General features: G+C 44.8%; 1 protein-coding gene across 2 annotated transcripts in view; it reads right to left on the bottom strand.

The window, feature by feature from the left end:
- Positions 1-26820, bottom strand: part of DNM3 (dynamin 3) — a 404911-nt gene that overhangs the window by 46166 nt on the left and 331925 nt on the right. For both annotated transcript variants that reach the window (XM_063426168.1, XM_063426167.1), the window contains 2 exons: positions 20907-21133; positions 19331-19555 (listed from right to left, as the gene is read on the bottom strand). In XM_063426168.1, coding sequence (XP_063282238.1) covers positions 19331-19555; positions 20907-21133 — 452 coding nt within the window. The remainder of the gene's footprint in view (positions 1-19330; positions 19556-20906; positions 21134-26820) is intronic.

The following is a 26820-nucleotide window of genomic DNA, read 5'->3' as shown; positions in this document are numbered from 1 at the left end:
TTATTCTGGCCTTCCACTGTATGACTAACAGAGGTACAAGTTACTTAAAGTGGCTCTGTCACCTCAAACTTACCTTTCTCCTATTGTTTCCTTTTCTCTATGTTCTTTTTTTCGTTTCTGATCTATTTCCTTTTCAAACATAAGACAAAGTAGGGACTACTTTGTCTTATGTATTTTTCCTACATTTGGCAATTGTAACAAAAGAGTTGGAGCTTAAGGCAAACTTCAACTAGCTTGACAAAGGAAGTAGAACTTGCCTTAAGCTTTGAAAGAGGAAGACAATAGGAAACAATAAGAGATAGGCAAGTCTGAGATGAGAGATCAACTTTAAGTAAGTTGTTTAAGGTAGTTATACGATACCCATAAACACAGCACACAATTCTTGTGATACAATACATTATATTAAAAGTACAGGCTGCATTTGCCATGAGACCTCACACATTGGTTACACCAAAATGTATCAAGCTTTATTGCTCTCCAAGAACTACTGATAGAGGCTCAATCCCCTTTTGTTTTTGCATATTTCAAGATTTGATGTCTTCACTTCTATAAATGGAAATTGTCCAAAAGTCATAAAAGTAGACCAGTGATTATGTTAATTAAGAATCAGTTTACACTTCAATCAATGACAAGGTCAAGGAAATGTAACTGTTACTCTCCAGGTTGGAGGCAAGACATTTTTCAGAGCTACTAAAATACTACATCTGATCCAGGTTTATTTTGAATATATCTCGTTTTAAATGTAATGTTTCAGATGTTTAAATTAAAACAAAGCACACACCTGAAACACACAGCACAAAATAAGTAAAACAAAACGCAGCAATAATTGACTTTTCATACTCAAAGGATTATTGTGAAAGTCCTACAGGAGGTCCTGACTTCTTTAACCTTCAGGAAGATTTTTTTCCCTTTGCTCTGTTTTGCTAGTAATTGAGAAAAGGAAAGAGGGTTAAAGGAGTGAGGGGAGGGGGTAATGATGTGGCCAATAATGAAAGAATTCTTTTGCAGTTGTCGGAGGTGGAGATTTATAGACGCTTTGCTTGGATAACCTATTGCCAGGCTTCTGTTGAGACTTATACAAAGGCACATTGTCCTTTTCCTCTGAGCTTGTGCTAATCATAAAAAGACCTCCAAGAACATGCTTGCAAACATATTCTGTGTTGGTATAACCTGTACCACTTTTCTATACTGGAGATCAGTGATACAATGCACACTATAGCATCTGTTCACATAATATCAATAATATTTTTTGTTTGTATTGGATTCAAACATTAACACCTTTTGGGCCGCATTTTTTGGCTGATATAATCAGGTCTCTAGAGGAACGTACTGCTTATTGATTATTTCCAGCTATATAGAACAGTAACTACATGGGTGGGACATTCCATTTAGGAAGAGGATCCTTAAAGACCATCTTGGTATTACAGCACAGACCATGAATGCTCCTTAATGGGATACAGAGTATAGCAGTATATCTAGAACGAAGGTTAGGCTTTTAATGCAAACAATAAATGCATAAATTGAAAAAAGGATGCATATTGCAAGAATTTCTAGGTCATGGTGTGTGTCCTATCAATTTAGTACTTTTATTATGCCCTAAAGCACAGATATTTGATCCTTTTTAAAGAAATAGAAAGTACATTAAAAGATATAGAAAGAAAGGAAGAAAATAGTATTGAAAAAAAATCAGGGTGTACCATAAAGTGCATATAATGGAAAGCCTGCTTGAGTTTACAAGCGATGCAAATTGTTTCCTATTTAATGATGAATGGTGGTGTGTTCCCATTTCGGCATTCCAGCAAGAGGGTCTCAGCAGGGGAAATGTAAGGGGGAAGAAAGGGGGAGAGGGTAGGGAGGGGGAGAAATAACTCTATTCCGAAAATGCAAGAGAATGACAGAGGGGCCGTGAAAGAAAAATGTTTCTCTGTAAGAGAGTCATATAATACTGTAACAGGAACTTTAGCGCTGAGCTCGTGGTTTAAAAGGAATTATTGGAATAATGTTCTACAATAAGAGATTGGAATGTGACATTTTATGAGCTGGCCTCCTAATAGCTTACAGCACTGGACTGACCAAACTTATTTAAGTGGTTCAGCAGTCCACTCAGATCTAGTGATGCTAGTGGATACTGAGTGTCTCTCACTGCTTTACCATAATGAACCAATTTACATTTACACAACACATTACTGAGTTCAGTGAGGTCTTTAAAATTGTTTGCACTTCATAAATAATTTAAGCTTTTGAAGGAGGGTTTCTTAATTTCATATTCTTTACATGCAAAACCCATAATTTAGCCTATATATGATATTTTATTAAGAATATTTTAGCAGGGCCATTCTATCCCTTGTCCTGGTATGTCAAACTTGTTTTGACCCACTTAATGTTCTTTATTTTTGTTTGTTTTTACCTTTTTTACAGTGTTGTGGACTATATAGGTTAGGTATAATTTTAACATTCCATTGTCTGAACTTCAGTTATGGAAGCTCTGCCATTCTGCATTGTAATATCCATGATGCAAACGATTTCCTGGTAAATACGAAAACAGCACATGGCCTACATGACAATTTTATACTTATTCCTCCAGAGCCAATAATTTATTGATTTAGGTCAACATGGGAGGTAATTTATAAATAACAGAATCCAGTCTAGGGCAGTCAATGTTCAGTGTTCTCACAATCTGCATGACGACCTTAACCGTTCTTCATAGAAATGCATTGGGATAATACGTCTCTATGAAGAATTGCTGATGACCACAGCGTGATGATTGTTACACATCTGCAGTTTGTCTCCCAATGTTTCTCTAATGAGAAGCACAAGTAATAATCAGCACACTGTGGGATAAAAGGTAAGTCTTTATTTTATGGTGGGGGCGCTACATGTAAATAGTGAATAAGTAACGTTGGAAGTGAATGTTTCCCTTTAAATCATAATACAAAGTGCCATTAAGCAACTAGGCAAAGGTAGCAGTAGATTGCACCAACATTCTGTTTTGGTCGTAGGTGGAATGCAAAAGCTATGTCAATAGCAGTTGTACAGATACAATTCCCATAATACCTGGCAGCTTTTTGTCAGTGGCTCCAACTATTTTTTTTTGTTTTTTTTGTAGAAGCATTTGCTACCACTGTTTTGTCATCGACACCACAATTGCAACACCTAATGTTTACAAGTGGACTCATTCCAGTCTTTTAAGCCCTTAACCCCTTAAGGACCAAACTTCTGGAATAAAAGGGAATCATGACATGTCACACATGTCATGAGTCCTTAAGGGGTTAAGGACACATGACATGTGTGACATGTCATGATTCCCTTTTATTCCACAAGTTTGGTCCTCAAGGGGTTAAAGAAATTCTCCATCGCCAGAAAAACATATCTGTTTTCATGGCACTGCAGGACCCTCTAGTACCCCTCTCCCTCCCACCCCCCATTCCAAGTTGCTGAAGGGGTTAAAACCCCTTCAGTAACTTACCGTAGTCAAGCGCTGATGTCCCTCGACGCTGGATCAAGCTCCGCCTAAGATCCTCCCCCACTGAGACATAATGTGCATGCGCGGCCGTCAGCAGGGGAGACATAATGCCCATGCGCGGCAATGGCCACGCAACGTCATTAGACCTCCCCATAGGAAAGCATTATACAATGCTTTCCTATGGGGATTTTGGCAAAGCTGGAGGTCCTCACATAGCGTCTTAAACCACTTTTCGTGTTCTATGAACACAGAAGACTCCTCTAGTGGCTGTCTACTAGACAGCCACTAGAGGAGGACTTAACCCTGCAAGGTAAATATTGCAGTTTATGAAAACTGCAATAATTACACTTGCAGGGTTAAGGGTAGTGGGAGTTGGCCTAGAGTGTCCCTTTAATGACATAGTAACTATATATTTTTTTTTTATGTATTTTATTTTTTTTAAGAAAAATATTTTTGGAACCAGTTGTGTAAGTACAGTTGTGCTCAAAAGTTTGCATACCCTGGCAGAAATTGTGAAATGTTGGCATTGATTTTGAAAATATGACTGATCATGCAAAAAAAAATATTTTATTGAAGTATAGTGATCATATGAAGCCATTTATTACCAGTTAATATACCTTTGAATGTTTGGCCTTGCTACCGACATGCAAGGTGACACACACCGGTTAACATGGCAATTAAAGGTTGATTTCGTGAGGGGCGGGGCCTGACTGCTGTACTTGACAGATGCATTTAAGCTGTGCTCCGTGCAAGAAACGTTTAAAACTACTTTAATCTTGACTTGAACCTTGCAAACCTCAGCAAAATCTTATCAGGACATGATCTGTATCCACTCTTGCTCCACCTTGAAGTTTTTCCAGGCACAAAAAGCAACCTGAACCCACAACTCACTTGCGGCCTACCTGAGGGAGCTGTCGTGGGAGATGCGGTCGATCCTGCTGGCATACACCTCTACAACTCTTAAACACAGACCGGACCCCCATGCCGGGGTAGTTATCTCGGCAGTTAGGCACAACCTACCAGCTGCTGGTGGACCTGCAACTCAGCACACAGCTCTGCAGCTCGCCTCCTGCCTACCTACGTGAACCAAGATGGCGGATGCCATGTCTCCTAACGCACAACAAGACCTCCTGGAGCAGACTCTTACACGGCTGGATGCTCTCTTCCTAGAATTCTGGTGCAAGTTGAAGGAGAGACAACAAGATGTAAGCCTGCCACGATACTTACCCTCCACAACTCAGCATTCCCCACCTGGGGCTAAGCGGCAGCACAGGTTCTCAAAGAAATACAGGAAGCAGCAGAGGACGATATCCAAACTGCCTGCCTCACTTATGCCTGCCTGCCATCAAGATCTCCCCTCGTCTTCAATCATTTAAAATGTGCCTAAAATGTGCCTCAAAAACCATCTCTTTAGGAAAGCTTATGGCCTCCCAGTGTAACCTCTACCTCACACACCTGTCCCTTGCTCTCTCCTAAAGGGCAGCACTCTATTCTCCCCTCCAGCTCTGCTTTACTCCACCTTGTTTGATTGCTACTTTCTGTACGGTTGTGTTTTATGCCCCACCTCCTATAGACTGTAAGCTTGTTTGAGCAGTGCCCTCTTTAACCTATTGTTCCTGTAAGTTTTTGTAATTGTCTCATTTATTGTTAAATCTCCCCCTTTTATAACATTGTAAAGTGCTATGGAATATGCTGGCACTATATAAATGCCAGTAATAATAATAATAATAATATGCGGCATGTATCATCAGGGTCCCGATACCACACTCCCAGGCTGAGGGTTCAGAGGGGGATGACCCTGAAGCTCACTCCACATGCAAGGAGGGAATATCACCGACACCACCTCGTGACCCCAGCCTCCCAAGGCACAGCCCATGATGCCAGAGATGATCGTAGCAGAGGGAATCGCTTATGGGCACACAATACAGCCTGGGACCAGCGGAGGAGCTACTTGTAGCCCACAGGGACTTGGTCTCACTACGGGGCTTCCATGATAAGCATAGGTAATGGGTGAACCCCATATGAGCTTTGGTGCTTACGATGATTAACCCCCACTGTAAAGTGCCCCCATTGAAGTATGCCCCCATTAAAATTCATTCTCAATTGAGATAGTCACATCGTGAGGAAGCTTGTTATTATTATTATTATTATTATTTAATATATGTTATGTTTCACCTACGCATGGCGAATCGTTAATACTTTATTTAGCTAGTTATGCAAAGCATAGCATAATTTTGTAATCATACTGTCTAGTGGTTCTTATTACTGAACAGGTCCTTTTTGCTTTTCATAGCTAGACATATATGCCAGACTTGTACTTAATTCATATTTAAGTAACTTCATCCTCTTGCCAGTTATCATCCTGTCTAGTTTGTCAACACTACTGACCAGATTAGAAAGTATATCTTGTCTAGACAGGTTAGTCTAACTTAACAATAATATAAAAAATGTGCAATTGTTCACCATGTTTTACAAATGTGTTATCTTGAACAATGTTAATCTTGCAGATGCTGTTGGGGCATTGCAAAACTGTATGTCTCTTTCATGTACAGAAAAAGAAAGAATTTAAAAAATATATAAATAAATAAAAGGTTAATTTCGCACACCTGTGTTTTTTAAATGGAAATTAGTGTCTGTGTATAAATAGTTAATGAGTTTGTTAGATCTCAAGTGGATGTACTTAGCAGGCTATATACTGAGCCATAGGGAGCAGAAAGGAACTGTCAAAAGACCTGCGTAACAAGATAATTGAACTCTGTAAAGATGGAAAAGCATATAAAAAAATATTCAAAGCCTTAAAAATGCCAGTCAGTACTGTTCAATCACTTATTAAGAAGTGGAAAAGTCAGGGATCTCTTGATACCAAGCCAAGGTCAGGTAGACCAAGAAAGATTTCAGCCACAACTGCCAGAAGAATTGTTTGGAATATAATGAAAAACACACAAGTAACCTCAGGAGAAATGCATGCTGCTCTGGAAAAACACAGTGTGGCTGTTTCAAGGAGCACAAGACGACGACACTTAAACAAAAATGAGCTGCATGGTCGAGTTGCCAGAAAGAAGCCTTTACTCCACCAATGCCACAAAAAAGCCCGGTTAGAATATACCCAACGACACCTTGACACGCCTCACAGCTTCTGGAATACTGTAATTTGGAGTGACGAGACCAAAATAGAACTTTATGGTCACAACCACAACATGGCCTACAGTGAAAAGAATACCATTCCCACTGTAAAGCATGATGGTGGCTCACTGATGTTTTGTGGGTGTGTGAGCTCTAAAGGCATGGGGAGTCTTGAAAATTGAAGGCAAGATAAATGCAGCATGTTATAAAAAAAATACTGGCAGATAATTTGCATTAGGCTGCGTATAGGCTGCGTATGGGATGCTCTTGGACTTTCCAGCATGACAATGACCCTAAGCACAAAGCCAAGTTGACTCTCCAGTGGTTACAGCAGAAAAAGGTGAAGGTTCTGGAGTGGCCATCACAGTCGCCTGACCTTAATATCATCAAGCCATTCTGGGGAGATCTCAAACGTGCGGTTCATGCAAGACGACCAAAGACTTTGCATAACCTGGAGGCAGTGGAGTACTAAGGAGGGGCGGTCTGCCCTGGGAGCCACTCACTCGAGGGGTGCCCGGGGAAGACTGTGTCGGGTCCTGGGTCACTGACCGAGGAACCGACACCAGGATGGGGCCAACGGTTTGCTCGATATGCCGCCGGTGAGATGCCCCTCCTGCGCCCATTGCAGACACCGGTCTGAAGCTCCGCAGTGAGCAGCGCTGCAGACCATGTGATCAATCAGAGCATTGCTGCGGGTTACCACAGCAATGCTCTGACTGTGTCTCGCCAGATTCATGGTCTGCAGCTCTGAGGAGCTGCAGACCGGATATTATGGCCACTGGACCACCAGGGAGCCCACTGGACCACCAGGGAATTATCACACCCCCTCTCACATCACACCCCCACATCATCAGCCCCCCACATCATCAGCCCCCCCTCATCATCACCCATGGTCACACCATCACCCCCCCTCATCATCACCCTCCCCTTCATCATCAATGCCTCTCACCATCACCCCCCACCCTCTCATCATCACCCCCTCCCTCACACCATCAGCCCCCTCTCTCTCTCACATCACCCCCCTTCCTCTCATCATCACCCCCCTCTCTCTCACACATCACCCCCCTTCCTCTCATCATCACCCCCCTCTCTCTCACCATCACCCCTTCTCCATCTCACATCACCCCCCCACATCATCAGCCCATCATCAGCCCCCCCCTCATCATCACCCTCGTCACACCATCACACCCCTCATCATCACCCTCCCCTTCCTCTCATCGTCACTCCCTCTCACCATCACCCCCCACCCTCACACCATCACCCCCCACCCCCTCTCACATCACCCCCTCTCCCTCTCACATCACCGCTCTTCCCTCTCACCATCACCCCACCTCCCTCTCACCATCTCCCTCTCACCTCCCAGAGCTGCAGACCATGTGTCTGCGGCAACGCACTGACTGTGTCTCATGAGTTTCATGGTCTGCAGCTCCGCCGGATATTATGGCCACCGGACCACCAGGAAATTAAGGTATTTAGTCTCCCCCATCACCCCTCCCCACATCATCACCCCCCTTCTCTCATCATCACCCCCCATCATCACCCCCTCCCCTCTCACCATCACCCCCCTCTCCCTCTCATCATCACTCCCTCTCAACATCACCCCCTAACCCTCTCATCATCACCCCCCTTTCTTCTCACATCATCCCACCTCCCTCACACCATAAACCCCCTCCTTCACACCATCACCCCCCTCTCATCATCACCCCCCATTACTCCCCCCTCACACATCACCCCCCCTCTCACCATTACCCCCTTCATTTCACATCACTCCCCTCCCTCTCACATCATCACTCTCACAACACCGCCCCCTCACCATCACACCCCAGAGCTGCAGACCATGAGTCTTGCAAGATCTGATCAATCAGAGCATTGCCGTGGGTTATCACGGCAACGCTCTGTGTCTCGCAGCAATTGCTGCAGACCAACGCTCTGTGGTCTGCAGCAATATTATGGCCACCATACCACCAGGGAGCCCACCGGGTCACAAGGGAATTAAGGTATTTAGTCTCCCACATCACCCCCCCCTCTCATCATCACTAGCCCCCCACACACCATCACTCCCCCTCATCATCACCCCTCCCTCACACCAGCACCCCCCTCTCACATCACATGACCCTGCTCCCTCTCACCCTCTCCCTCTCACATCACTCCCTCTCACCTTCACCCCCTATCCCTATCCCTCTCCCTCACACATCACCTCCCTCTCATCATCACAGCCCCTGCCTCTTACCCTCACCCCCTCACCACCCCCTTCCACCCTCACATCACCCCTCCTCTCATCATCACCCCCCTCCCTCTCACCATCACCCCCTCTCACCCTCACATCACCCCCTCTCACCCTCACATCACCCCTCCTCTCATCATCACCCCCCTCCCTCTCACCATCACCCCCTCTCACCCTAGCATCACCCACCTCTCCCTCTCACATCACCCCTCCTCTCATCATCACCCCCCTCCCTCACACCATCACCCCCTCACACCTTCACCCCCTCTCCCTCTCACATCACCCCCCTCACCATTACCCCCCCTCCCTTTCATCATCACAGCCCTTCTTACCCTCACATCACCCCACCCTCCCTCACACCATCGTCCTCCTCTCCCTCCACCCCCCTCACAGCACCCCCCTTCCCTCTCACCATCACCCCCTCCCTCACACCATCACCCCCTCCCTCACCCCCTCCATCACAGTATTACTACCTCCTCCCTCTCACCTTCCCCTTTTTTGCTAAGATGAATGGGCAGCTATACCGCCTGCAAGAATTAGGTACCTCATAAACAAATATTACAAAAGATTGCACGCTGTAACTGAAGCTAAAGGTGGCGATACACATTAATAATAACTAAGCGTATGCAGACTTTTGAACAGGGGTCATTTCATTGTTTTCTTTGTTGCCATGTTTTGTTTTATGATTGTTCCATTCAGTTATAACCTACAGTTGAATATGAATCCCATAATAAATAAAAGTCATGTTTTGCCTGATCACTCATGTTTTATTTTAAAATGGTACATATATTGCCAATTTTCCAAGGGTATGCAAACTTTTGAGCACAATTGTATATTGTATTGCCTTTTCAAGGCCACAATCCTTATATTTAAGACAAATGACAAAGATTTACAATATTTTACTAAATCCACATTTTTAAATAAAACATTTGGAAAAATAACTGCATGTACTCCGGACTACTGCTGTAGCCTGTTGTGGTTATAAGCTTGGACTTGGACTATAATAATAATGATAATAATATGGAAGTCATGAGGGGAGATAGACATAGTTGAGCCTATGAAAGCTGAAAACCTAAATAAATAACTGGTAAGAAAGAATAAAAGGCATGAAGATGTTATTAGAAGAAGACAGTTTTGGGGGCGGAGTCAAGCTACCGACGAGGAAAGTCGCATGGCCGAGAAGCTCCCGACTAAAACCGCAAAAAACTACCGATATTGGCGGCAATCTCGGCCCACCGGACCCCCTAGGTGCTCTTAGCCCACCTGACAACAATGGGCAGAAAAACTAAGAAGCCTAAGCCCGATAAGCCCAGTCAGGGTATGAACATCGGGGACATGTGGAGGCAGGCCCACAAGGCCACAAGCGCTACAATGGAGTCCCTGCATGGGGGATGCACAGACTTCTCAAATGAGTCCTCCGACGAAGGAGACGGGAGCTTTACCCCAACTGGCTTACCACTGATGCCTGAGAGACCTCGACCACCTGCTCTGACCCACACGCCGGTATCCATGGAGGCCATCACGGCACTCATGGCCACCCACCACGAGAAAATTTCGATGGAGGTGGCAACAATCAGGAAAGACCTACAAGGCCTTTGCACCCGACTAGGTACGGTGGAAAACACTGCCAGAGACCACACAAACCAACTTGCGGAACTGCAAGCGACGGTCTGCGACCTGAAAAAACAAACGACACTTCATGCTCAACAATTGGCCACCCAAGAGGATAGGAGACGCCAAAATAACCTGAAGCTGAGAGGGGTCGCGGACTCCACACCAGAGGCGGAGCTCCCTCACTTTACCAGGCGACTGCTCACCGCGCTCCTGACTCCAAAAGTGGCAAAATCGATCACGCTGGACGGGATTTTTCGCATCCCAAAGCCGACTACAGCACCACCAACGGCCACGGGGGATGTCATCCTACGCTTTCAAACAGCAAGGGACAAAAGGGCAGTACTCAACGCCATCAAGGGCCTGCCAACATATACCTTTGAAGAAATGTCCCTCTCTTTTTATGCGGACTTATCAAGTAACACACTATCGTGGAGAAGGTCCCTCCGACAGGTCACCTCCCTCCTACGGCAACACCAGCTCCGATACCGCTGGGGACCCGGACGGACTCTGTGCATAGAGAGTGCAAATGGCCCTGTGCTGGCCCGGAACCTACCAGAGGCCGCAGAGGCCTTGAAGAAGCTCAACATCCCACTGACAACTTTGGAAGCTACATCAGCGCAGAAGGGCCCCACGAGCTGCACCCTTGGGACACACTCGGTCAGCGCACCGGAATTTGTGCCACGGCAAAGACCAGCGGAACTCTATGCGGTAGCTACCACTTGAACCGGGACTCAGAGCCTACAGACAGTTCCCACGCTAGATTTTCGGACTGTGTAAGAACACTGCACTGCACTACCCTTACCACGGATACTGTTATTTTTTTTCTATTTTACTTTATATATGCTTGACATATTTTTCCCTCTACTAATCTTAGGGCTATCACACACTAAAGTATCCTAAACGCACTTTCCACCGCCCACCAGGCCTTGCCTATTAATGTGCCATATGAATAACATATGCCTCCCTTATAGACATGGTGGTTTTCTACAGCATAGCTAGACGTCCCCCCGGCTAATTATGTTCTGCACTTGTTTTTACCACAGCTACTCCATGTGCATTAGTCTAATGCACGCCTATTACCCACACTAACACACGCAGTATAGCCGCTTACTTATAGCCATGTCATGGGTACGAGATGGATGCTCCGAAGAGCTCACCACACTTGCCTAGAATCACCCTATCACTCACAGCACAACCACTCACGTAGCTGTTTCCGTACCTTCAACGAGCAGTGGTACATAACTGTAGGAACTTACACTAGCTAGCAGGTTGATGTCACACCCTGATTCTTCTTTTTTTTCTTTTTTTTATCGCTTCTATTGAGCGTAATTTATGTCCGGTTTCACGACCAACACATGATCCTTAATGTTTAATGTTATTATGTTAGTTCTGTATTCAACTATGCATACCTGGACCGAGCTTTTATGTCCTTTAATTTAACAAAATCGTTAGATAACCCGACCTTTTCCGCTTCATAATATAAAAAGTGTGCAGCTCTCTCATTTGCCATATATGATAATGTACGATGATGTTATGCCTGGGACTGCTGTTATGGCATCACTGGCTTGCTGTTGAACCTTGCACAACAAAAATAAAGAATTTAAAAAAAAAAAAGAAGAAGACAGTTTTGTATATTTTTTTTGTACTGGATAAGCTACAGTTGATCGAACAGACCCGAACAGACATTATTTTCACCAAAACAACTTTTGCTTAATAAAGCCATTTTGGTGCGTAGATCATGCCCCCACAGCTACCCACATCATCACGCACGCAAGTGGAGAGTAACCCCGCCTCCCGGAAGTATCCAGGGATACGTGCAGTTCGGTCCTGGGATTCTTGCCATATACCGAGACCAACTAAGAACCTTGCCCGGTGAGGAAGAAAGGAAGAGGGTCTACTTTGCCTGCTGCTATATTTTTTTTAAAGGTTGTGTGAAATAAAGATTTGTTCTACATCTACACCAGCCTCGAGTTTTCTGCCTGCATCTCCTTTGGGATCACTGTTTGGAGCAGTTATAGTTAGCGCAGATTCATCTGCACTACACTTGTGAGTGTGTATCTCTCATTTTTATATATTTTTCAGTGTTGAAACAATATCACACCATATATATTTTCTCTTTCCCCTTCTCCCCTTTTTTTTTAATCTTGTACATGTGTATGGATATCGTTTTACCTCTTTGAGTGGTTTGAAAAATACCATTTTGAAAGTTGTGGTAATTTTAAACATTTTCTTTTTTTTTTACACTTTTTTGTACATTTCAATTTACACTTGTGCGGCACTAATATCAAAAAAGGGTTGTATAAAGCATTATCAATTGCACTTTAATTGCTGCACTTTATTATAATTTTGCACAAAATAAGTATTGCATTTTTCACTCTAAAGATTTTTTTTTTTTTTTTGAATTCTTTATTTTTGAGTGCAAGGGTATGCAAAACAGTTTACCTTGCCACAATAGCAGTCATAAACATAAACATATCATCACGATAGTACAGTAGTGGCTTTGTACAGTGCACATTTTTATATACGATTGTAAAAACAAAACATGGGTCGTCATTGCGTTGCTCGTTACAGTCAATGTTATTGAGTTAATCTGCGCTAACTAGTCAGTTTGGCTAAATACTAGGTTCAGTAACACGTAAAAAAAAAAAGAAAACCAAAAGGGAACTGAGCTCTTCGCTTAGTAATGTTAGGCTAGAGACGTGAGTGATGGTAAAACAGTTGGAGCGCAGTGGTGCGCTGAGCGGTCACCATTGGCCTGTGTGCGAGGCGTATACCGAGCGAGGTGCTCCAATGTGGGCTAGTTGAGAACTACGCATTATAATTATGTTGAGAGTGAGACTTGGGTTTGGTTCAACATGCTCCGCTAACCACAGGATGAGCTAAGACATACCGTGTGTGACGTGGTATGGTTTGGCTAGGCCAGGTTAATATAGATCATTTATATAGCTTAGTACAATACGCCAGTGTGATGAGGCGCGATTAGGTGTATCGGGAATTAGATGGAATTGTGATAAAAAAGACTAGCTTAGGAATAAGCTGAGTTGAGATATATCATGTTGCTGTAGTATGGTTCGGTTATGCCAGGTTACTACAGATCGTTTATGATACAGCACGTCAGTGGTATTAGGTGTGTCAAAAATTAGACGCAATCTTGATCAAATATGCAGGATAGAAAAAAGAGCGTATGTGCCATATAACAGCCAAAATGGTAACCAACATAAAAACTAAACTGAGCATTATTCTTTTACGGTGGCTCCAGTAGCTCATATTAGTGAGCATCTATAAGCTAACATGTTAACTTCCACTTGTGTGTGGTAAACTGTGAACATTCAGCAAACGGCTGTAAGGCCACTGTCATCTAGAGTAAGACATATTGCGTTATAATATATGCTAGGTAAGTGAGGTAAGCGTTTGTGTCTTTCAACAGTCTAGGTTAGTTCAACGGTCATAGAGTGTGCTAAGCAAGTTAACAGTGTTGCATTCATAGCTGCGCATGTTTAGACACAGTGTATTGCCTGCAGGGTTGTATTATAGTGTGGCTGAATGCTAGCATGCAAATATGTTAATAAGACTTTGCACAAAAATAAACAGTTTTAAGCCCATTGAAGTCCTGGGACCTCCTAAATGCTCTATAGGAAAGACAGGTAGTAGACAGCCTAGTAAAATAAAATAAGAGAATGGGGAGAGAGGTAAAAAACGAAAAATCGAATGAGGCTAATAGTTGAAAATGGGTAAGTGAGTTCGGCAGGGGCTAGTCCGTGTCCTCTGGCAGTAGAGGGCTTGCAGCGTGGAACGCAGAGCTGCGGTGAGTTGCCCTGTCGTTATCAACCTATGCCCTTGTTATGGGCCGGCCGCGGGCGTGGATGTGTGGTGAGTCGTACTCCCCCTCGTGGGGTGACTGAGCTGTCCAACCGTGGGTGAGTCCTGTCGTGGATCCCCAGTGTCCCTACTAAATGGGGCGTCCTGGGGCCTTCCAGCAAGCCGCCAGGGATGTCTGCAGCATCTAGGTGGTGACCGTTGCATAGGAGTCCGGTGTTGCGCCCGTGGGGAAGAATGGCGTGATCCTCGCTGGGTCCCAGCTGCAGGTGGTAGAAGCGGGGGTAGGTGGTCCCCCCTGTAAGAGTGAGTCCTGCGGTAGGCCCAGGGTCTGTAGCAGGGCTGCGGCATCCTGGATGTCGTGGAGTTGGTGTGTGTCTGCCCCCTGTTGAATTAGGAGACCTCGGGGGAGTCGCCAGCGGTACCCGATCTTGTGGCGTTGAAGCAGGGTGGTTAGCGGTCGGAGCGACCGACGCCAGGCTAAGGTGCTGCTGGATAAATCGGCAAAGAACGTCAGCTCCATGGATTCAAAATGGAGGGGCGTTTTCCCTCGCAGGGCCGCGAGTACTGCAGCTTTTTCTCGGCCATTTCGGAACGCAAGTATGACGTCCCTGGAGGCAGTGGCTGGTGCTTTTGCGGGCTTGGGGATCCGAAAGAGGTCTGCAGGGTTGATCTCTTTAGCTTGCCTGGTCGGGAGGATGGTTGTTAGCAGACGTTTCATGACCAGTGGCAGCTCGGTCTCCGGTACTGCCTCAGAGACCCCTCTGATTTTCAGGTTGTGTCTCCGTCTGGAGTCTTCTTGTGCCGCAGAGCGGATTTCTAGCTTCTGGGTCTGCATTTGGAGGTCGTGCACTGCCTGCTGTAGCGTGGCAATGTTCTGTGCCTGAGCTTGTGTGGACCCTTCCAATGTGCCGATGCGGCCTGTCAGGCCCTGTAGGTCATTTCGAAGCGCCGTGACATCTGCTAGGATATTTCTCTGCAAGTCTGCTAATAGAGACTTGAGGATCGCCGTGGTGACCGGCTCAGAATCTGCGCTTTTTTTGCTGCGTTTAGGCGTTTGCGTTGGGGCAGGAGCAGGTAGATGTTCGTCCTCTGCATCCTCAGACAGTTCATCCGAAAAGTCGGAGCAGCCGCCATGGAGAGCCGCCATGTTGGGCCCGCTTGCGTAGCTTGCTTGCCGCCACATGTCTCCGATCGTTAGCCCTGGGGTGGGCTTGCCCGGTACCGTTTTTCTAGTTTTTCGTCCCATGTAATCTCGGGGACCTTTCCTGTCGTTTGGAGGGTGAGGGGGTGAGGGCCAGTCGTTGATTTCCCCGGGTGAAGCTCGGAGCTACAGGCACATGCGACCGTTCACTTCGGCGTTCAGGCTCCGCCCCCCCACTCTAAAGATTTAAAGACACAGCACACTTTTTTAAATTTTACTCTTTTGAACCTGCAAGTGTTTTTTGATTCACTCCTAAAAAGATGCTGCTATATATATTTTATGTCCTTGAAATAAGATTTTAAAAGCAACATGTTTCCACCTGTTTAACTTATCATGCCCCCCACAGTGTCACTGTTCAATTCTCTGCTATTTTGGTGTTAAATCAATTTGCAGCCCTAGTCACACCTTCCTTCATGTAATATGTACAGCATTACTAAACATTTAATTTAAAGTGAGATCTAATGTTTATTCTTCCTTAATTGCACAGTCTGTTTAATTTAAAATGTCTTCTCTCCTGCAGTGTTAATAGCTTGCTAAGCCTTGTAAGAACCACCTGTGTGTGATTAAAGTTCAAATTACAAAGCAGGAATTAAAAACCTCTAAAGTAAGCAAACATCTGAGTAAAAATAAAAGCTTTTTTTTTCATGGAGGCTATGTGAGTCAAAGCCAGGGGAGGTGTGGCTATGGCTGCATGGACACAAACAAAAGTGATGTAACTCCTAAATGGCAGAAAATTAAGCAGTGAGACTGAAGGGACATGATCTACACACCAAAACTGCTTCAGATAAAGTTGCTAAACTAAAGTTGTTTTGATAACTATAGAGTCCCAGTAAGAAAGTTACAGATTAATATCAGATTAATATATTCAACCTAATCTGCATAGTCCGCTTCTATAGTTTACGCTTTTTGTTTTTTTACAGTGTTTCCTGTAAGCTCAAAGGAAATGAATTTATCCCAACAATTAATGAACACAATACCTACAGTCATCATGTTACAGCAAATCAAATATGTTGCAGTTTTTTTTATTAATTACTAACTTTATAAAACGGATTTTCCCGATAACTGTTTCAGAGTTTGTCTTGCTGCACCTTGTCATTTTGCCTCTTCTTCTGTAGACTCTAATGAACATTTGTTTTAGCAAATTGATTTTTCTGATCAGATTTTATTTCATGAATCAGATAATAATAGACAGATATTAGAAAAATAAAGCTTAGAAAGTGTTTATTAGCACTGTACAACAAAGATTAAACGTATCAAAAGATTAGTTCATCATAAATATAACAATAACTGTAGTAAATAGTAAATGTATAACAAAGAGGGCACCATAGTGACCTGGGGAGGAAGAGTAAGCCGGGGGCTTGTATAGATCATGGGTGGGAAAAGGTGATCCGCAGATGTAGAACTGGCTATGATGCTTTGCTTTGCCATTCTACCTTTTGCCCAGCCCTGGAAAGGATTAAGAAAGCAGAGGTGTGGGGGCTAATTGGTCATCATCATTATGAGTAATAGTATATAGCACCAACATATTCTACAGCACCTTACAGTTATAGAAAGGGAAAAGCTGAAGGACCCTGGTCACACAAGCTTACAATCTTTGAAGATTTGAGTCAAGCAGATATGTACTGTTAGAAGTCTTGCCAAGAGACACTTACTGATGAAGTGCACACACAATAAAATCCCATTAACTAGTATGAGAAAACACCAGTCATGCAAAGAGCATCACGGAAAATAATCTGCATGTTCATAAGATTTAAGCTCTATCAGTTATATGGTTAAAGAGGCTAGATTAAGAGTGTTCCACTGACAGAAATAAATACTACAAAAGTAAAATAATTGGTAAGTTTAACCCCTTAAGGACAAACTTCTGGAATAAAAGGGAATCATGACATGTCACACATGTCATGTGTCCTTAAGGGGTTAAAGTTCTACCCACAAGCATGCACTAGAAATAATTCAAGTACAGCGCTTCACACACAACAAAAGGAGTACAAAAATTCTAGCACATTTCTGGCCAGCCTATAGTCCATCAAAAGCTCTTTTACATGCATTGCTATTTATCACTTCTAGTGAAACATGACAAAAAAAAAAAAAAAGAACTGAAATAAAGATCATGCACATGCTCTCATACGTAGATCTGAAACTTGAACTGAACTGTACTTTGAAATGCTGAATGTCACTCCATACTGCCACTGCACAAACTACACACTACAATACCTGCTTCCAATACCTGCTTCCAATGCACTGATTATTCAATTTAATAACAATATGCAAAGCATAAATCTGCAAACATTGCATTGAGTAGTATCTGGTTTCTGTCTGATTTTTGAGGGACACTCCACATCTTCTTGACTGAAATGCTTAAGGGACGATAAGGAGATCCTACTTTGTAAAAGTGCCTATTTCAAGGAAAATCAGCACGTTTATTCATTGGTTTGGAATGTACACCTAACTATTAACCCCTTAAAACACAGCTTCAGAAGTATAAATCTAGCATGAAGGAAATATTCTGTCATGTGTCCTTAAGGAGTAAAGCTAACATAGGGATGCATTAGTGTAATTAGTGATTACAGCATTTGATTTATGGAAATTGACATGCATTCGAAATGTTCAGTTGGAGAAGAAAGGGTGCGAACAGTGTAGGAGTGAAAGTAGATTCATCAACAGAGAAAAAAGTAATATTACGTAATCTGTTTTTATGTTTTTATCTTAGGTGGAAGAGGGTACCTGTCATCTGAAAGGGTTAAGGGACATCTTAAATGTTAAAATGGGATATCAGGTCACGCTTTGGTGCCTCCTGATTCTTTTCTTCATCTCTTACAGTCTATCGCTGCTATATACTTTGTTCGTCAAGGTAACCATGTAAGACTGCACATACAATGCCTACTGTCAAGGTACTTATATGGGGTAATCTCCAAACTGGGGAAATGAATTTTGGATTCCAACATTTTGGATGCTGAAATGCAAGCATCCTTTTTCTATTAAATATGTCTATTACATCTTTTCTCTGAAAATCTTACTTTCTTCTTGCTGAGCCATTTTTACTCATCTGAAAGGATAGTGCTGCTGGGGGATTCTTGTTCAATGTTATAGGTCTTCTACTGAGCAAACAATATGTCTATTGAATAACCACAATCTAAAAATACACATATGCACTGATTGAAACGGCAGTGATCTGTAGCATGGTATACTTTTTAAAAAATATGGCTTTTCTTTACTGTATTATTGTAAATTATTTTCACAAAAATGAAAAAAACAACAACACATTTAAATCTATATCTCTGGTAATTCCCAGGATTGTGTGACTCTTGCTGTACTTAAAACACAACCATAAGACATTATTCAACTTTAAGAATTGCTTTAGCTGTTATTCCTATTGCTGTTATGGCCATGAAAAATGTAATTGTTTAATTCTCATTTATTAGGATTAAGGTCTATTTCATTCTATTGGTTGAAAACAGGTAATACGTAGCCAAACACAATAAAAACTGCTGGTTGCTCACTGTTTAGTAGAAGTGCCCCCACATGGAGGGCATAAGGAAGGTTTTACAACATCCATTATACTAATATGAGGGTCATATTGACTGCCTTTTTTTTTTTCTCAAGCTATTTGCCCACTGACTGCCAATGCTGCCAGCGGACAAATAGTAAAAGGAAGTATGAACAACTTTCAGTTTTCAAATCCGATGAAGCCATTTATTGGGCACAATGTGCCTAATAAATTGAACTATATAACCTCATTCAATATTTTCAATTAAAGTATAGTTATAATTTTCTATCCGATTATTATCATCTTTCGATAAACCATTATTTAATTGGTTTATTTAATTGATCCAAACCAATACCTGCCAGTTTTAATTTCTTTACTCTACAAATAATTATTTCTTACCTGGGAACACTGGGTGGAGCACGAGATGGTCGTGAAGGTATCTGAGGTGGCATCATAAATGGATCATTGTTGTTGGGAAAAGGAGGTAAAGGCCCAGGACGGTTAGGTACTGGAGGAGCCGCTAGTTGAATGCCTGAAGATGGAGCAGAAGGTGCAGGGCCACGTGGTCGTGTAGTAGCTTGCTGAACAGATCTTTTTTGGTTTGTTGGACTTGAAGGTGGAGACCTGTAGCAACATTTACCCTCAATCACTATATTAATTAAAGCTTAGGTTCAATTTAGCATTTTCATTAACTTGTTACTAGTCTGGGATAATTTTACAAAACATGACTACTGCAGAGTAATTTCTCACAAACAGATGTAAATTGATTTTGAAAGTAATTAATAAAAGGTGTTTGCAACCATTAATATATGCCAATGTTTCGCAAGCAATTCATCAAGCAGGTTCTTACAGGTCAATACTTCGTAAACACAAGGATCAATTAAGGAGCAATGAGAGTCTCAATGAACTATCCGTACATCTTGGCCTGCTAGGAATTCTGTGGTCAGAACCACTTACTTGCTTCATAACAAATAATTAGTTAGCAACCCACTCTGGGGTGTCAAATGCAGTTGTGTATATGTGAAACAATATTAAGTATAAATTAAGACATAGTATGGACTGGTACCAACTGGGGCAATTGCTGCCCAGGTGCTAGCTAGTTTATAGTTACACTGAACAGCTGCTGGCTGCTCACTTTTTAGTACATATGTCCTCACACAGGGCATGACGGGTGGGTCATAATGGAGCTATTACACCTCTCAAAATAATAATACAGGGGTCATATTGACCCTCATAAGCTTTTTTTTTTTTTTAAAAATAACATTTTAATATGGCAGATGGCTAGCAAGCACTAGTCAGCAGCCACATGATTAAATCTCTTATTACCAAGGATTTTTTTTTTAACTCGCTGGCTACTTCAAATTATCATTTGCTTGCAAAAAAGAAAATTATCACAATTTGCATATGTGCATCCTAATGGATGCATTTGGTCCCTATTTATTTTAAAATCTGTGTTTTGTACATATTCCAGATCTTGTACTTTGTAAATAATTTGGATGTGAAAAGTACTGATTTTAAACCAGACACATAATGCATTAGGTTGATTGTTCTCTATTCAGTAATGTTGGCTGAATTCCGACTGGACTTTAGTAAATATTAGAATTGCCATCCTAGCTGAAATGCGATAATTTTCTGGATGGACAAAATCCGGTGTTTAACCCTGTAAATTTAAAGGAACTGCACACCTATGCTTTATCCTCCTCATTTTCTTATTAGTGTATACTCCCTTTAATCTATTTCCAGTTTCTTCTCCATTGCATGCCTTCTTTAAAGGGAACATACAAGCACCTAAATCACTACAACTTAATGAGGTGATTTTGGGCTATAAAAGCGGTCCCTGTATCATAAAAAGCATAGGCTTTTCTGATAACAGCGATTGCTCCTTGTGTCCTCAATGCTTCTCTTGATGACTTCACTCAGCCATATGTATGAGCCTCCAAACACAACAAAGATGGTGCCTAAGTGGAAAGTTTACCTGCGTGACTGCAACATCCAGGAATCATCTACAGGTGGGGGTAAAGGGGTAGAAATAGTTGTTGTGCTGATATCCCCAATGATTTGAAGAGCTTCCTTGAGGGCATGGTACATCCTTAGCATTTCATCTCGTCTCTGAGCCTGCTCAGCAGACTCCTCCATCAAAGTGTTTTGATCCTCAGAAGAATACAAGTGAGCAAGGAGCTCAGAGTTGATGAATTCCTTCACCTGCAAAGTATGGTAAAGAGCTTATGGGATAGAGAAATGTGTTTTATCATATTTACAGGTATATGATCATACTTTATGGGTACAAAACAAGCTGCATTATCTAATTGCATTATTTACTTGAAAAAATAGATACTTACTACAGGATGTGAATGCAATACGGATTTACAGTAATATGACTAAGAATAGTAAAAATAATGAAAGCACACTGCAATAAACAGCAACGTCATTGTGTGTTTTAATTTATTTTTTTGCTTGTAAAGTGCCATGGTTTTCCAATATGCATGTTTCTTATTATGGTAAATCTGCTCTTTATTGAAAACTATGAGTAGTACCACAGGGTGCCAGACGCAGTATTATGTGTCATATGAAACTAACTTATAGACAGTATTGCCTTAAGAGCAGTATAATATAAAGAGCTGGCTAAACTGAGGCACGAAAAGCATTAGGGTGTAAACAGGTTAATTATCCAATGCCTAACATGTCGTGTGTGCTGGCCTGACTGCGATACAAACCCAAGTCCTGCAAGTTCACACCCCACAAGCCTCAGGCTGCTATATGGTCTGAGTCGCCTGACCCACAGGTCCCCCTCTGAGCTCTCTCCCGCTCAAAACGGGTAAAGGCCCTTCAAGGGCATGGGAGTTGTACGGGAGGGTGGCGGTTCACAGCAGAGCTGAGTTGTCTGCATCGAGGTATCTCCCGTGCAGGGGCGGACTGACCTATCGGGCACATCGGTCATGGACTGAGGGCCCGAGACAGCCCCTGAATGAGTGCAGGGCCCCACAACCTACCGCTCTGCATGTCACCTGCTCCCCTCCCCCATCCTCAAAGGAGACCTGACAACTTCACCTCCTCTCTGCCAGGTCTCCATCTCCTGTCCCTCGCGGCTCTGTGTGATGGGAGGGGAAAGGAAGTGACATCACTTCCTGTTTACTCCTCTCACACAGCCCGATCAGCAGGGGAAGGAGCAGCAGCCTGGGAGAGAAGAGGAAGCAGAGAGAAAGGTAGGCACTAATCACCCTTGCCCCCTCCCACTGTGTCCCTAATCACCCCCACTCTGTCACTACTCACCCCCCATCACTAGTCACACCCACTCTGTCACTACTCACCCCCGTGTCGCTACTCACCCCCCCTGTCACTACTCACCCCCCCTGTGTCACTACTCACCCCCCCTGTCACTACTCACCCCCCTGTGTCCACTAGTCACCCCCCCTGTGTCACTAGTCACCCCCCTGTGTCACTAGTCACCCCCTGTGTCACTAGTCTCCCCCCTGTGTCACTAGTCACCCCTCCCTGTCACTAGTCACCCCCCTGTGTCACTAGTCACCCCCCCTGTCACTAGTCACCCCCCTGTGTCACTACTCACGACCCCTGTGTCACTACTCACGACCCCTGTGTCACAACTCACCCCCCGTGTCACTACTCACCCCCGTGTCACTACTCACCCCCCACTGTGTCACTACTCACCCCCCACTGTGTCACTAGTCACCCCCCACTGTGTCACTAGTCACCCCCCACTGTGTCACTACTCACCCCCCCACTGTGTCACTAGTCACCCCCCTCACTGTGTCACTAGTCACCCCCCCAAAGTGTCACTAGTCACCCCCTCCCACTGTGTCCCTAATCACCCCCCCGTCACTACTCACCCCCGTCACTACTCACCCCCCATCACTAGTCACTCCCCCATCACTAGTCACCCCCCCTCTGTCACTACTCACCCCCCCTGTCACTAGTCATCCCCCCTGTCACCAGTTCCCCCACTGTGTCACTAGTCACCCCCTACTGTGTCATTAGTCACCCCTCCCTGTCACTAGTCACCCCCCGTCACTAGTCACCCCCCACTGTGTCACTAGTCACCCCCCTCACTGTGTCATTAGTAACCGCCCTCACTGTGTCACTAGTCACCCCCCTTCACTGTCACTAGTCACCCGCCCTCACTGTGTCACTAGTCACCCCCCTTCACTGTCACTAGTCACCCACCCCACTGTGTCACTAGTCACCCTCCCTCACTGTGTCCCTAGTCACCCCCTCCTCTGTGTCACTTGTCACCTCAGTCACTAGTCACCCTCCCTCTGTCACTAGTCACCCCCTCCCTCACTCTGTCACTAGTCACCCCCTCCCTCACTCTGTCACTAGTCACCCCTCCCTCTGTCACTAGTCACTCTCTCCCTAAGTCTGTCACCCCCTCCCTCACTCTGTCACTAGTCACCCCTCCCTCTGTCACTAGTCACTCTCTCCCTAAGACTGTCACCCCCTCCCTCCCTCTGTCACTATGTCACCCCCATCCCCCCACTGTGTCACTAGTCACCCCCCACTGTGTCATTAGTCACCCCCACTGTGTCATTAGTCACCCCTCCGTGTCATTAGTCACCCCTCCCTGTCACTAGTCACCCCCTCACTGTGTCACTAGTCACCCCTCACTGTGTCACTAGTCACCCCCTCACTGTTTCACTAGTAACCCCCCTCACTGTGTCACTAGTCACCCCCCTTCACTGTCACTAGTCACCCGCCCCACTGTGTCACTAGTCACCCTCCCTCACTGTGTCCCTAGTCACCCCCTCCCTCTGTGTCACTTGTCACTTCAGTCACTAGTCACCCTCCCTCTGTCACTAGTCACCCCCTCCCTCACTCTGTCACTATTCACCCCCTCCCTCACTCTGTCACTAGTCACCCCCTCCCTCACTCTGTCACTAGTCACCCCCTCCCTCTGTCACTAGTCACTCTCTCCCTAAGTCTGTCACCCCCTCCCTCCCTATGTCACTATGTCACCCCCACCCGCCCTCTGTCACTAGTCACCCCTTCCTCCCTCTGTCATCACCGTGTCACCCCCTCCCTCACTGTGTCACGTCCTCCCTCACTCTGTCACTGTGTCACCCCCTCCCTCACTCTGTCACTAGTCATCCCCTCCCTCACTCTGTCACTAGTCATCCCCTCCCTCACTCTGTCACTAGTCATCCCCTCCCTCACTCTATCACTACTCATCCCCTGCCTCACTCTATCACTAGTCATCCCCTGCCTCACTCTGTCACTAGTCATCCCCTCCCTCACTCTGTCACTAGTCACCCACTCACTCTAGTGACAGAGTGAGGGAGGGGATGGCTAGTGACAGAGTTAAGGAGGGAGTGACTAGTGACAGAGGGAGGGAGGGGGTGACTAGTGACAGAGTAAGGGAGGGAAGGGCTGACTAGCGTGAGGGACACAGAGTGAGGGAGGGAATGGGTGACACAGTGACAGAGGGAGGGGGTGACTAGTGACAGTCACCACCTCCCTCACTCTGTCACTAGTCACCATCTCCCTCACTAGTCACCCACTGCCGCACTCTGTCACTAGTCACCCCCTCCCTCTGTCACTGTGTCACCCATTCCCTCCCTCACTCTGTCACTAATCACCCCCTCACTCTGTCACTAGTCACCCTCTCCCCCACTCTGTCACTAGTCACCCCCTTCCTCACTCTGTCACTAGTCACCCACTCCCTCCCTCATTCTGTCACTAGTCACCCCCTCTCTCACTCTGTCACCAGTCATCCCTTCCTTCCCTCACTCTGTCACCAGTCATCCCTTCCCTCACTCTGTCACCAGTCATCCCCTCACTCTGTCACCAGTCACCCCTTCCTTCCCTCACAGTGACAGAATTAGGGAGGGAGTGACTAGTGACAGAGGGAGGGAGGGTGTGACACAGTGACAGAGTGAGGGGGTGACTAGTGACAGAGTGAGGGGGTGACTAGTGAGGGAGGGGGTGACTAGCGACAGAGCGGGTGACACAGTGACAGAGTTAGGGAGGGAGTGACTAGTGACAGTCACCCCCTCCCTCACTCTGTCACTAGTCACTACCTCACTCTGTCACCAGTCATCCCATCACTCTGTCACCAGTCATCCCTTCCCTCCTTCACTTTGCCACTAGTCATCTCTTCCCTCCCTCACTCTGCCACTAGTCACCCATTCTCTCAATCTGTCACTAGTCACTCCCTCTCCCTCCCTCTGTCTGTCACTAGTTACCCACTCCCTCACTCTGTCACCAGTCACCCCCCTCACTGTGTCTCCCACTCACTCTGCCACCACTCAACCCCTCCCTCACTCTGCCACCAGGTACCCCCTCAATCTGCCACCAGTCACAACCTCCCACACTCTTCCACCTGTCACCTTCTCCCTCACACACTCTGGCACATGTCACATATGCATTCACACTGACACTATATACAAAAAAAGCACATGTAGTCATCCAGACATGCACAAGTGCATTCACACAGACTCAAATACAAATATCAAAAAATACTCTGACCATCTGGATAAAATACCCAGATGTAGGGAGTATGTTCTGGAATAATAGAATTGAGATGCTCGAAATAATTACAATAATCTAAGAGTAAATAGTAGTGTAGCATAGATGAACCAAAATTGGTGGTAATTGTAATTATTTTGAGGATCTCAATTCTATTATTCCAGAACATACTCCCTACATCTGGGTATTTTATCCAGATGGTCAAAGTATTTTTTGTTGTTTGTATTTGAGTCTGTGTGAATGCACTTGTGCATGTATTTTTTGTTGTCTCGTAAATAGGGGTTAAGCCCCAGGACACCTCTGGAGTGTCCATTGAGGTGTATTTCTACCAGTTGAGAGGGGTTCCAACTTTAGGACCCACCGACACTGGTAGATTTCTTCATCTTGGTATATCAAATACAAACATGCATTAATACACAGGTCTTCACAATATACACATCCAAAGGAATGCCGTATTATGAGTTATATTTAACATTTATTTAATGCACATATATTTGGCCTTCAAAGGGCCTGGGATCTAATTTTGCCCAGGGGCCCCAAAGGCTCTCAGTCCGCCCCTGCTCCCGTGACTTTAGTTTCTGCTTCCGCATCAACCGCTTTTGTTTGGGGTTTCACCCAGGAGTTCGCTGTGTGACTGCGTGTCAGTGAGCGTCAGGCTGGTTCCCAACAATGGTCGAGGAGAGTTACGTCCGTTGGTGGATCCGCATCCAGAATTGAGACCAGAGATGGCCCAAGGCTCTGGTTAGTCATTCCTTATGTGAGGCCCAGGCCTCAGGAGTGTGGTGAGTGCGGCGGCCATCTTGGTTTGCTGGTCGCAGTAAGGCCTCATGTCAGGGATTGCCAGTTCCTGCAAAGGATAGCAGGCTATCACCACTGTGGAGTCCAGGATAGCCCCTGCCGATCCATAGGGGGGGGGGGGGGAAACGAGGGCCCTGATTCCAGGTTTCAGCAATGTGTAGCATCGAGGGATCATCTGCATCCCCCCCACTGAACCTGCTTGTAGGCTGCAAACAGCATTCAGATAAGTCCTGCAGGCAGTACCGCTTGTCTGGTGTCAGCATGTTCCACCTAGATGTCGCCTGGTGGCCCTTAGAAGTCGACTAGAGGTTGTAATTAGGTTTTTATTTGCAGCGGAGAGCAGGAGCTGCAGTGGTACACTTCTGCTCTGTTCAGCAATCAGGCCCCGCCCCCAAATCTGCTCTTTAGATTGTGCGTCATTTCATAACTTTAAATCTCATATTTTACCTAAATTCTTGTTAAGGGTTCATCTAGCTACAAAATAATTACCTGTACTGAACTCAAGACGTTTACCAAGAATATCAACTGCTGAAGGTCTGTTTGATGTGCTCTTCATTAAAAGTGGGCCCTTTCTACTAAGTTGTATTCCTAATACAAAGGGTTAAAGTCCACAA

This window comes from Pelobates fuscus, chromosome 7, assembly GCF_036172605.1.
Source record: "Pelobates fuscus isolate aPelFus1 chromosome 7, aPelFus1.pri, whole genome shotgun sequence".
Classification (NCBI taxonomy): domain Eukaryota; kingdom Metazoa; phylum Chordata; class Amphibia; order Anura; family Pelobatidae; genus Pelobates; species Pelobates fuscus.
This window is presented reverse-complemented; position numbering and strand designations above follow the sequence as displayed.